This window comes from Pteropus alecto, unplaced genomic scaffold, assembly GCF_000325575.1.
Source record: "Pteropus alecto unplaced genomic scaffold, ASM32557v1 scaffold20, whole genome shotgun sequence".
Lineage (NCBI taxonomy): Eukaryota > Metazoa > Chordata > Mammalia > Chiroptera > Pteropodidae > Pteropus > Pteropus alecto.
Window position 1 is genome coordinate 37595418 of NW_006436298.1, and position 13901 is coordinate 37609318.

At 38.8% G+C, this 13901-nt stretch overlaps 1 protein-coding gene across 1 annotated transcript in view; it reads right to left on the reverse strand.

Moving 5' to 3' along the window:
- The window catches only part of MCC (mutated in colorectal cancers), a 379504-nt gene that overhangs the window by 269542 nt on the left and 96061 nt on the right, over positions 1-13901 (reverse strand). Inside the window, exon 3 of the mRNA XM_025047770.1 lies at positions 12062-12276. Coding sequence (XP_024903538.1) covers positions 12062-12276 — 215 coding nt within the window. The remainder of the gene's footprint in view (positions 1-12061; positions 12277-13901) is intronic.

Genomic DNA, 13901 nt, shown 5'->3' on the forward strand with positions numbered 1-13901 from the left:
AAAAAAGAGAAAAAGAAAAAAACAATCAGAGAGAGAGAGAGAGAGAGAGAGAGAGAGAGAGAGAGAATGAGTGTGTGTGATGGCCGAGGCTATCCCCAGACCAGCCAGGGCATTGTTTTTGTACTATGAAGGAATAAAATCAGAAACCCATACCCAGTTCAGTTCAGAGTGTGTGAGACAGCACTGCACCCTGTAGTTTTGGTCAGGAGAAGGAATGATTATTTCTTGGCATTTCCTGGATCATTGCTCCCTCCTCTGCAGGGACATAAATGATGGTTACAAGCTTGAGCCACAGAGTCGGATAAAGCTAGGTTTGAATCTCACATTGATGTATCCTGACTGTTTCTTTCCAGGCAACCTCTCTAATCCTCAAAATTCTCATCTATACACAGGGATCATATCCATATGTATGGCAACAAGCCATTGTAAGAATTAAGCAAAATACTCTACCCAAAGCACTTAACACGATTTATTAAATCGTTTCTCCCTCAGGACTCTGGTTGGGTCAAAGTGAAAAGAGCATCTTATATCCCACCTGTGCCTAAAAGTAAACAAAGTGAACACACACACACAAACACACATGTGTATGAACACAACTGCTACATATCTCACAAATTCAAAAACAAATCCTTGCAAGTTCATTCTATATATAACTTTTATAAATCTAGGGACTCACATAATCCAGTCCATGAGGGTTATTCCTGTGAAGGAAACAGTCCAACAATCAAAAGTAATTAAAAATAAATCAAATTCTTTATGAACACTAATTCCTCAGATTCCATCAAAGGTTGACTTAAATAATCCACTGACATACTTCTTAATGTCCCTTTGCTTTCTTCTTAAACTCCACTACACTATTCAGCTGCATTAAAACTTCTCTCTTTAATGTTCCAGATCTCTGCAAACACGCAGCCTAGTGGCTTCCTTGTCTCTCAGTCTACTCACCCTCCACCCCCCAGACCATCTCTTTATTATACAGATCAGCTGTACCTCTCCCCCAGCCAGCAAGATGCTCCCCTACTGAGGAGCTGGCGGGAGAGGTAAACTGAGTAAACTAGAACATAAATCTCTTTAGTGATCATGGGGAAGGAAACAGTTCTGCAGACTCATGTAAATGATTTTTGCCTCTGCAGATGCAAAATAAAAAGAACACTTCACCGTACCTTTCTTCTTCCTCATTCTTACTTCACTACTTTATTCACAAATACGAAGATGGAAAGATAGAAAATCTTACTATTCCATCTTAGGAATGTATGTTTCCTACCTCTCCTTTGCCTTGTCTTTAAAATAGAAAAAGGTCATTAAGATGTTAATAATAAATAACTCTACTATTAAAGCGCCACTGAGATAAGTCATTGAAAGAAGGATGAAAAAGAAACTACGAGGAATGATAGGGTGCTGCCAAGTAGCTGATCTGTTTTCATAAAACACTTCAAACATAAATGGAATTTGTATGATGTGGAGGAGACTCTTCTCCCCCTCACTACATAAAAGAGGGCAGAGAAATGCAAAGAAAGTGATAATTGTCAGGTGTCTAGATATGGGGCCACTGCCCTCTAGTGTGTACTTTAAAATCTGCAAAATTCCTTTACCTACCCTGGTAAATCATAGATCCCAAAGACAGTAGAATAGAATAAAACATGAATCTCCGTTGAATCATCCAACAGAATCACTTAAAAACACTTTAAGAGAGTGAGATGCGATGGCCTCCCACTATCTCACTATCTGTTGGAGCCCACAGTCTTATCAGGCTCTAAAAATGGATTTGTTGTTCCAGTCCAACAGATTGCCAAAAGAGCAGAAGAGATATTAAAAATATTTAACAACTGCTATGGCACAGCCACCAGTATTTAGAACAGATAACCACAAGATGCCAGCTGGCAGCAGTGCCGGGGGCCCCTGCAGGACCAGAATTTACTCCTAGAGGCTGAATCATGGTAGGCTTGGGGTTCCTGGAAAAGGGATGAGGTGGCTAGGAGAATAGGGGGCCTGGTACAGAAGTTTGCTGATATTTTTAACAAATGGTCGTCAGTACTGGGGTGTTGTGGCTGGAATTAGCTCCATGGAGGAGATTAGAGGACATAAGAACAACAAGCCAGCACAACTCAGCAGAGCAGAAGAGTGGCCCAGAGTCCAATAGCAAAGATCCCAAAGAGAGGATGCAGGGGTTCCTCATTTCCTACCAACAATGAGGAACATCACTCTAATCCAGGACAGGGGCATGGCAGGGTGTCAGGAAACTCACTTTCTAATCTCAGTTCTCCTTCTGTGATATTAGGCAGATATTTTGATCTGGGCCTCCATATCCCCATTTTTTAGATGAAGAGATCAGACAAAGGTTTTTAAAGTATCCTTTCATCTCTAGGTAGGAATTATTGTCCTTTTTCATGATCTAGTATTTCTAAATGAATTCTACTTACAAGATTATTCAGCATAATTCCCCCCCCCCAGTTTTATTGAAATATAATAGACAATTAGTTGCTCATATTTACATTATACAATTCAATGAGTTTTTTTCAATTATAGCTAGCACATAATAATATAATAGTTTCAGTTTTATAGCATAGTGATTAGAGATCTATATAACTCATGAAGTGGTCACCCCAATAAATCTAGTACCCCTCTTCCCCCTTACATATTTTTTACAACACTGTTGACTATTTTCCTTATGCTACACTTTATATCTCCATGTTTATTTTGTATCTATCCATTTGTGCTTCTTAATCCCTTTGCCCTTTCCACCATTCTCCCCAAACCACTCCCCTACCTAGTAGCCCTCAAAATATTCTCTGCATCTATCAGTTTGTTTCCATTTTTTTCTTGTTGTTTATTTTGTTCTTTAGATTCCACATGTACTTGAAATCATGTGGTTATTGTCTTTATCTGACTTACTTCATTCAGCATAATACCCTCTAGGTCCATCTTTTTCCATCTCCTTCCTTTTCTCTGTGTGTGTCTTTTAATCTGAAGTGAGCTTCTCATAGGCAGCATATGTAGGGGTCTTGTTTTCTTATCCATTTCAGCCTCCCTATCTTTTGGTTGGAGCACTTAATTCTTTTCCATTTGAGGTACTTGTTGATAGGAATGTAGTTATTACCATTCTTTATTCATGTTTTGACACATGTTTTTTCTTCTGAAAGAGGTCCCTCCAACAATTCTTATAATACTGGCTTGGTGTTGATGAATTCCTTTAGCTTTTTTGTGCGTGTATCTGGGAAGCTCTTAATCTAAATGATAGCTCTGCTGGATAAAGTATTCTTGGTTATAGATCCTGGGTTTTCATCATGTTGAATATTTTGTGCCAAACCCTTCTGTCCTGCATAGTTTCTTTTGAGAAATCAGCTGTCAGTCTTATGGGTGCTCCCTTGTAGGTAACTAACTGCTTTTCTTTTGCTGCTTTTAAGATCCTCTCTTTGTATTTAACCTTTGGAATTTTAATTATGACGTGTCTTGGTGTGGGCCTCTTTGGGTTCATTTTTTTGGGAGGGACTCTCTGAAGTTCCTGGGGTTATATGTCTATTTTCTTCACCAGGTTAGGGATGTTTCCTTCATTATTTCTTCAAATATATATTCAACTTCTTGTTCTCCCTCTTCAGGTACCCCTATGACACAGATGTTTGTTATCCTTAATTTTGTCCCACAGGCTCCTTAAATTATTGTTATCTTCTTGAATACTTTTTTCTTGCTATTCTGATTGGGTGTCCTTGGCTTTCTCATCCTTTATATTGGTGGTTCGATCCTCTTCTTCATCTACTCTGTTGATTCCCTCTAATATACTCTTCACCTGAAGATAATATGTTCTTCATTTCTGACTGTTTCCATTTTATAATTTCCATTTCCATTTTTATAATTTTTTTAAATCTCTTTGTTAAAGTTCTCACTGAGTTCATCTACACTTCCCTTAATTTCATTGAGAATCTTTAAAACCAGTGTTTTGAACTCTGCATCTGTTAGGTTGCTTGACTCTATTTTTCCTTGATCTCTGTTCTGTTTTTTTTCATATAGTTTCTCCTTGTTTACCTATTTTGGCTGCCTCTCTGTGTCAGTTTCTATGTACCAAGCAAAGTTCCTAAGTCTCCCAGTCTTATTACCATGGTTTTGTGTAGTAGGTGTCCAGTGGCACAGTCCTGAGGGGGATTCAGTTATAGGTCAAGTTTAGCCCCAGCCTGTGCCCCTCCAGGGCCACCTGTTAAGATTCAGCAAACAATCCACAGATGCTGTGCTTGCAGTTGCCTCAAGAGGCCACACCAGAAACGGAGGTCAGTTGCTACTAGTGTGAGTCTTGGAGCTGCTCAGCAAGTGGCACAGAATTTGCTGAAGGCACTGGATGTGGCTTAGGTAGGGGGTGAGTTGAGGGAGGCAAAGTTTCAGGGAATCCTCTGGGCGGAGTGACCTCTGTTATCCAGTTTGATGACATCTCAGCTATGGCAGTGCTGCCTCCACACACTGGGAAGTGGGAGGGCTCAACAGAGGAACAATGGATACCATCATCATTTCTGCCTGGGAGAGATCCTTGCCTCTGATCCTCGCTCAAACAACTCAATGTCCCCCTGTAAGTCCTTGGTGCCCTGCAAGCAGCCAACTGGAGCTGGTGCTCTGAGTGAGCAGGTCCATCACTGCAAAACTCCAGTTGCAGACAGGGCCCCTTTAACAGGAACATCTACACCTGCAGTCTGCAGCTGCCGTAGCCCTGGTCTCACTCAGTTGCTGGGGACCGGGCAGCCTCATGTCTTTGCCAACCCCCACCCCCTCCAACTGTTGCACGATGATTTCTTATTTCTCTCCTTGGTTGTAGGACTTCTGTTCATCTAGACCCCAGGTGACTCTGTTTTCTGTTTGCTCCATATTTCTGTCTCAACTGTGATGTGGTTGCAAGAGGGGATGAATGAAGCTCCTATTGTATATACCATTTTGCCTAGTCTCCAGCATAATTTTTGATGATGACAATATCTTTGAGACAGCTCCTAGCTCATAAAAAAGTGCTCAGTAAATATCTTGAAAAGTGCTTGAGAGATCTGATTTCCTCATAATTTTTTAAGTTTCTGTTTCCAAATTCTACCCCAAACTTATCCACTTGGAAGTAACTCTAGAAATTTGTTTCTGATAATTAGATGAGGAAAACAGCTTCTACTATTTATTGAGCACCTACTTGCATGAGACATTGGATTAAGCAATTTATTCCTACTTTATGAGAATGTAGAGGCTGAAAGAGGTTTACTGACTTGTCCAAAGTCAGATGTAAGAGCATATCACTGGGTATCACTGAGGTCCACATCCTTAGTTACCCTGCTCAAGAGCTTCATGTGTGACAAGGTTCCCACCAGTTATTGCAGAAGTGTGAAAAGCAAAAGCAATTGTAAATTCTTCCATTAAGTAAAATTAATTTTTTCCCTTATTTACTAATTCAGAGATACCTATCTACTTTTGGTGCCAAAAAGTCCTTTCTTTTATGAAATGATGGTGATATTAGATAGTAGGTAGATTGGCTTCTGATTTTTGGCAACATAAAAAGTTGGCAAGTCTCAATCTTTTGCAACTTTACTGGTCCATGAAGTTGCAATATCTGGGAGCCATTCCTGTAATATGAACATTTATTGTGCAGGTATTTGGTTCATTGTCAAGATTAAAAGCATCTGAAGGATGGTATAAAAGCCTTTTGTACATCTTATTGATGAAAATTTGTTGATAAGGAGTGCCATATTATCTCTTCACAATCTAAACAGACTATAGAGGGAAAAAAAAGGATTCCTCTGGCCATTGTATAAGTTAGTCAGTCCTTCTATTTATGACAAAGGCATAGAGAAAGCAGAAGCTAAGTTAAGAGCAGAGAAAAAAAACTAACAGTAAGCTCAGTTTTTGCTAAACAAAAACAGAGTAGCTCTCCAGGAAACAAACAAAAAAATATTAACTTAAACCACAGAGCCTGTATTTTCAGATTTTATATTAAGAATAATAATAATAGTAACAGCAACTATCCTTTAAGAGCATCTTCATTTTTACAAATAAAGAAAAACCGCCATCAAACTTAAAGTTCTTCCCCCAAAAGTATTGTAATTTCAATAAGATGTTAGAACTTAATCTCCAATATATTACTAACGAGTATTTTAGAAATTTAAAAGTACTTGTGAAGACTTATTAATAACTCAGTCTCTATGAAGTTAGTCAAATGATTAAACCAAAAAGAAGATTCTTATCTATCTTGCCACCACGACACAGATTTCTTACTTATTCACGCACATATGAAGATTTTTCTGTATTGGTTGAAATGTGTAGATAAAGTATTCCCCAACGTAATATAACTATGGACTTTGCATTAAGTAAAGTTTGGTTAATAATGAATTATGCTAATAATTATTATCATATAAATTTGTGTGATAATAGTTACCATTTAAATTCAACTTCCAACACCTAGATGTTATAACCAGCCTAAAGAGAAAAAGCTGCTTGGACTATTGGATAAACAGAGTTGCAGAACTTGCTATATCTGTTTTTAAATTGTTTTTATGCAGAACTCATAACTATCTTTTTTCTCCTTTAAAAATATAAATCACTTTTGCAAAAAAGTGTAAGTGTGAAATTAAATCATAAAATGGGCTAAGTTGAAGCAAAATTGTCCAAAGTATTCTAAAGGAAACTGCCCTTGAGCAGCAGGATGCAGAAGGCAGACACTGCTATCTCTACCCATGTAGCAATGAGGCAACTGTGCTTACAATGTCATCATTTGAAATGTTAGGGAAAACTCATGAAATGAGCACTTTCCCAGAAATAGCTGGCATTTCTATAGCTAACAACACAAAGCCAAATGTAATCACCCCTCTATCTAACTAAATTTATTTATTTTTTGAAATTCAGTTTCAATCACTTAGAAGTGATGATTTAAGATTCTGAAATTGTTTTTTTTTTTATCAACTCCACAGAGCTTTCTTGTAGCCCCTCCTAAAAATTCAATATTTTATTTCTATTGTCCCAATTCTATGAAAAGCTAATTGGTGATAAGCATGCCCTTTGCTTAAGAATATCTTGTCCTTTGATTCTGAACAATGCCCAGAAGAGAGTGCTCCCAGAACAACCAGCCTTGCTCTAACCAAAGCCAGGACACACCCTCTTGACCAAAGGTTTCAATATGGTAAACCCAAATCTGGCAAGTACTGTAATGATTATAGTATCTTTAAATTACAAAAGGAGAAATGGAACGTTCCCTATATTAAAAGCAATTCAGGAATACATAACAATAATTGGTGAAGACCTTTTAAATGAGGAAAGGCAGGGAGACAAATGATGACTAACTTTTCAGCAACTTTCTGTATTGCTTTAAATACTTTATATCTTATGCATGACTTCTTTTACAGTATGTTTATATTTAATTAACATCAGTTAATTAATATCTTTATTAATAAAATTAGTAAAGTTGATAAGGAATACTTTATAAAAAACAAGTCGCATGGCTGGAAGGATTTATCTAGAAATTGATATTTCGTTCAGGAATTTGTCAGTTTTGTAGCTAGAAAATAAAACTTCAGTTGTTTTATATTTTATAATACTTAAATATGTCACTACTCAGACTCCATAACATTGCAATTTATATTTGCACTCTTCCCTGAAATACAAATCTTTGGAGAGAAAATCTATCAGAGAATAGGCGGTATATCTTTTCCATGGCATTTCTTCTTCACTAATCTCCTGAAGTGCGTCACATTGCTTTGCTGATAGCTTTATGAATAAGGCTCAGCGTGTACTGACAGTTTCGCCACTGCTCTGTAGTGGCTTGGTACTGAGTCAACTTAGCAAAGATGGAACTATATTTCCCGGAGTTCTCTTTCCTGTATGGTTCTGTATGGCCATGAGAGACATTCTGTGTGAAATCCAGAAGGTAGAAGTGAAGAAGTCATATTTTTTATGCTCTGAAAGCTGTTGCTCATCTGCTGCTTGTCTTCGGGTATGCCAGGTTTGCTCCTCCCTCAGGGTCTCTGAATCCTGGGCCAGGTATGTGTGCAGCTCCATAGTTATGGGTGCCAGCTCTTCCTACAGGTCACCCACAGCACGGAGGTTGGACATGGTAAAACAAAGAAGTGGGTTCCAGTTTGTCTTCCTGGGTCTCAGTTTGTCCTCATGTATTGCAGCCTGTACTTGCTCTCCTCTATACCCAGCCTTCCTTCTTGTCTGCTGATCTGAAAGACTTATAGTAACATCAGGCTCAACACTAGATGCAGAATCAACAACCTGCATAGATTGCTCTACCAGCTTCCACATTCATGTAGGCTCTACCCCTTATAATAAATCCTTTGTTCTATATATGTTAGCCATTCTGTTTCTCAGATAAAACTCTAACTGCTATAAGCTTCTACCTATGTCATCTTGTTGCTTTTGCAACAAGCAATGTGTTAGGCCTCAAAGTCATATCATCCACTATTTTAGTAACAAGATAAGACAGGTATTTAGTGGTAGAAGAAAAGAAAGAGATGCTTAAAGAGGTAAAAGCTAGTGTAGGAAGCTCCTAGAAGCTTCTCTATGCTAAAAATGCTTGTGTCAGTTATCAATTTATCACCTCTCATCTCCAAATTCCCCCTTCCATGCCCTGCTTTATGATACTAAAGCTGCACCCTGTAAACATTTCTCCTTTGTCAATAGGAGGCACTTGGGGGGACTCTGGAGGAAGAAGGGAATTCTTGTCCTGGTTCTATTGTGCTTGCCACTGCTTGCTCTTGTGGAGGGAGGAAGTCAGTAGCACAGAACATCCTGTGGTGCTCACACCTAATAAGTTTCAATGGTGCCATTTGCGGGGCTTCTCAGTGGATTTTGCCGCTACTGCACCAGGCAGTTTCCCAGGGAATCCTCTGGCACCTCAGCCAGCATCTTCTCAGTGATGCTCAGTGAGTCTTGCAGATGCCCCATTGGGTGGCATCCTAGCAAGCTGGGCTAACACTCCAGAGTAGGGGTCCCTAACCTTTTTGGCACCAGAGACCGGTGCACCTATGAAAATCTAATGCCCAATGATCTGAGGTGAAGATGAAGTGGTGATCCTGGCGCTAGGGAGCAGCTGCAAATAAAGATGAAGCTTTGCGCCCTCGCCTGCCGCTCACCTGCTGTGAGGCCCAAGTCCTAATAGGCCACAGACTAGTACTGGTCCATGGCCCAGGGGTAGGGGACCCCTGCTCCAGAGGGCTAGATTCCTGCTCACAAGCCCTGTCCTGCAGCATCTCAGGGATCTTCTCTGTCATCCAGTGGGCCCCAGCCACTTCCTTCCAATGGGGTCTGGAGAGAACAGGGCCCTCTTCTAAATGTGTTTTTTCCTTGGTACTCTGTCTTAGCTTTAGAGGGAGTAACTGCTCTTTACCTATGCCAATCCTATATTCATTAGAGTTTTATTTACTCCTTAATAGGTAATCCCTGCTACTAGTTAATAATTTTTTATGTTAAACTTTCCCTGTGTGAATTACTGTGTGCTCTCTGTCTCTGAACTGGACACTGATAAAATGCCTTTTGCTCTTAAAAGCTATTAAAACAAACAAACAAACAAACAAACCAGAACTTAATTTTATTAGTTTAGGATTTCTTTTAAAAGGAACATAAATTATTCTTAATGTGAGTATATAAGTGAAAGCATTGCCCAAATATGCAGTTTAGAGAGATTATTTGCTTTCTTTGGGTAAGGAGCACTTCTCAAACTAGGCTCCATAGACCTCTGTGGTCAGACCTTGTGTCGACTATTGCTATGAAACAAACCATCCTAAGCACAACGGTTAAAATAACAATTATTTATTATTTCTCATACTTGACAGGAGGACTCCAACATCACACAACAAATGATAAAAATATAGGAAAAAGTGAAGAATTAGGGGTCAAATACATTCTCTCACATGGTCAAAGACATTATCAAGGGTCCGCAAGTTTAGATAGTATTTTAAATTTTTATTTTCAATTCAGTGAGAAAATCAATAATGTAATCACTGTCAAAGGACTTGAATGCCTGTATTTTTCTTATTTATTCAATGTGTTTCAATGAATAGTCACTATCATTGATTATATGTTTGTCATCAATTTTTATAGCCAGAGAAGTATGCAAACTGTTAAGTGTATAGTTTATGAATTTCTGTAATGTGAACACTCCTGCTTGAGCTGGGTCCTCAAAATTTAAGGGAGTGTTTCTCAAACTGAACACTGTAGAGGTCAGCTCAGGCAGTTTCAAAGCTTCTCCAATAATGCACAAAGAGAACCTGGCTATGGGAAGCCCAGGGGATGAGTTGCCCTCTGATCAGGAGAGATGGGCAAACAGAATGAAATCCAAGAGATTACTGGAGAGGCTAAGAACCTAGGAGCCATACAAAGGTAGGAAACATCCCACTCCTGCAGTTTGCAATAGTACGTTTGCAGCAGAAAACTGGTGGGCCATGAATTCTGAACCCATCAGAATGGATGGGTACCACTAAATTTTGATCAATGTGTTTTGAGCAATGTCAATTTTGATCAAAATAAATTTGATCAGTTTCTTGTTATTACCCATACTGCAATGGTGTGTCTGTCCTGAAACAAGCTGTACTGATATAGTACAGAGAAAGTCTAGCTTGCTGCAAATTATTTGTAACAGCATAGCATAAGTCCAGGCCCATGCCAAAGAAAGATAACATATTTACTGATGCTTGCCTAGTCTCCTGAGCATGCAGGAAGGCAAGATTAGGATAGCTGATGGTTCTATTCAAACTGAGCAAGAATGTCCTTGCAGGTGAACAAGTGACAAACAGTGCAATAACTATGAGTACTTTTACAGGTATATGAGACATAGTCATACTCTAGGTGTGATGGTGTGTGAATGTGTGCATTTTTAATTCATTTTAAATTTTATAATAGTTTCACATTTACAGAAAAGTTGCAAAGATAGAAAAGAAAATCCTCATATCCCTCATACCCAGTTTCCCTTATTATTAATATCTTCGCTATTATGGTATAGTTGTCACAATTAATGAACCACAATTGACACATTATTAATTAAAGTCTGTAACTGATTCATTAGTTTGTACCTAATGTCCCATTCAGATTATCACATTACATTTAGCAGTCATATCTTCTTAGGCTCCTCTTAGCTGTGACAGTTCCTCTTTCTCAGACTTTCCTTGCTTTTGATGTCCTTGGCAGTCTCAAAGAGTACTGGTCAGGTATTTTGTAGAATGTCCTTTAACTGGACTTTGTCTGATGATTGTATTTTAATTATTGCTGGCATATTTAGGATTGTTAGTTTCTTCAAACATGCCACCAAAAATGTCAGAATTAGAAAATGTGGCTCAAATACACACAAAAAAATCTGAAAACCAGTGGTCTACATCAAAACAGACTGTATATATATGTAGGATAAGTGAACCACATGTCTGTTCCACATTCGAACTTCAGTGTCAAGAAGCAAGGTAGATTTATGGACATTACCACAGAGATTGGATAGCAATCTCAATTTATAAACTGTCTATGTGTCACTCAAAATGGCCCAGGCCATCAGCCATCCACCCTGGTTCCCCAGAGCTAACTTAAAAGGGAAGACAATAGCTTTCCAACCATAGCTCATCATTGTAAATGATTCATCTCAAGGCAAAAGGGAAGGTTAAACTAAGCATAGTGGAATTCTAAGTTGTGCCATAGTTTTCAAGAGAAAATATTTTAAAAGTACAAGTAGAAATGATAATCAAACGTTCGATGAACTATTTTTCTGTTTGTTTTTCAAATGAGTAAAGTCCAAATTAGAGAACAGAAAGGATTATATCCTGTTAATTTGTAATGTCTGGTAGCATAGAAGTACTCTAGTTCTGGAAATCTATTGTAGATATTCTAGTAAATGAACCTGTACAAATTACACACCAAAGACACTTTTTAAGCATTTACTCTGCTCTTCATGATGAGTAAAGTCACCAATAAATCATAAATGTTTGGAGCACTTAACATTATTGCAATGCTGGAAATGCTTATTAGCTCAATACAAAAGACAATATCGATATGTCCCCTGGAGCTCAAAATTAAAATGTTTTCATTGGAATATACACATAGGCTTAAAGATTTCTGTGAACCAGAAAGTACTCACCGTGTTGGCCAGTTCTAGATAGCTTCCTCCTACAGACTTGCCAAAATGTGGGGACTGTGTGAGCAGTTTGTGGAGAGCAGTAGCCTGCTGATGCAAAGAGCTTCCGCCATACTCAAGAAGCTTCTGTAGGGCCGACTGACTCTGCAAGTCTGGGCTTTGGAGGTCCCTGGCACCCGAGTCGTATTCCCAGCTCTCCCTGGCCGCTGATAAGGCACCTAGGAGAGGCAGAATAAAATAAAAAAGATGATTTCTTCATTAGTCTGTGGGTGGCCAATAGGCAATGATTTGGAACCTTCTAATGCTTTCACATGCCAGCATGTCAGAACACATGTGGCGCCCAGGCTGCACGCTAAGCACTTTCCCTTTCAAACTGACACATGGGGAGCCTGGAGATAAGAGCAGTTTTAGGCAAAGTGTTGAGAAATAACTCTCCAATGAATGTGTGCCCTGCAAACAGAAATGTTTAGGAAAAAAGCGCTGGAGAGCCAAGAAAAAGGAATCCAGGTCAGAGCCACATCTGTCTGTGATTTACACAGAGTTACTGTATGATTAGCCTTCTTACTGTAATCCTTTTTCCCAGCTATGGAAGAAGGAAGCAAGTGAAAAGATAGAAAGTTAAGATACGGCACTTTATCATAATTTTCTGGTGCTGATATATTCTTACTAGGAAGAAGTTGCAGGAAGCTAGGCTATATCTGCCAGTTAGGTGTAGCCATGCTTTGAGGATGTGCTCTGAGTGATAGAATATAAATAGAAGTGATAAACATCACTTCAGAACCTGGCTCATAAAACCCCTAGTGTGTGATTCTCCACACCCTTTGCCTTCAGGCTCATTCAGATGGGCATGACACCCCGGGAAGTCATGTGGTACAGATGGTGAAACCACAAGATGGAAGAGGCCAGGGTCCCTGAATTACCTCCTGCAGCAGGGCTGTCTGTTGATACTGGGCACCCTATTTTGACTTTATATGATTAGAAAAGGGAAACTTCTTTTATGTTTGAGTAACTGTAGATTTTTGGTTTGTTTGTGAGAGCAGCTAGTATTACCTTAAGTATTACAGCAGATCACAACCTAATAAAAGATGCTAATAATTATAATACAATAGGAAAGTACAACGAAACAGTAGACCTAGAGGAAGAGTAGCTAACCTAGTCCCCTGGAGTGGGGTGGCAATATTCAGGAAAAGCTTATGGGAGGAGAAAGCCTAATGCTTCAATTCTCACTTCTGCTAAAAAAAAAAAAAAAAAAAGAATTAGGGTAAACTTCCTTGTGTTGCTCACTACTGAATAGAAGTCCCTTGTGTGTGCAGCTAGTTATTGGAGCCTGGATCACATGTCTCTCAAATGCAAGGGAGGCTGGAAAATTTGTTTTCTGGATGCTAGTTTGAGGAGGTTGAATTTGTAAGGAGAGACCATTCCTAAACATAGGAAGGGTAGTCAAAAGGCCTGATCAGCCAGAAAACATAACAAAGGTCTACACACAGGCACTGTGCTCGGTGCTGCAGGTATAGTGGTGAGTACAGTAAATTGCAGTTCCTGCCTGTGGAGTTTTCATTTTGGTGGGTCTTTAATACATGACTTTATATGACAAAAAAAGAAACTCATTAAAATGATTAGATTTGTACTATGAAATGAGAACATATACAGATTACTCTACAATTTCCTATATGTATAATTACATATAGCAAACTACAAATTATGTACAATCGGCTCTGATATGAATTTCCAATCTCCCCTTATTGAGTATTGGGGAATTTACTCAATGTAATGAGGAAAACTGTCTTTGTTGGTGTTTCCCTCTACACTTAATGTTCTGCTGATCTTCATTCAGTCTGACTCA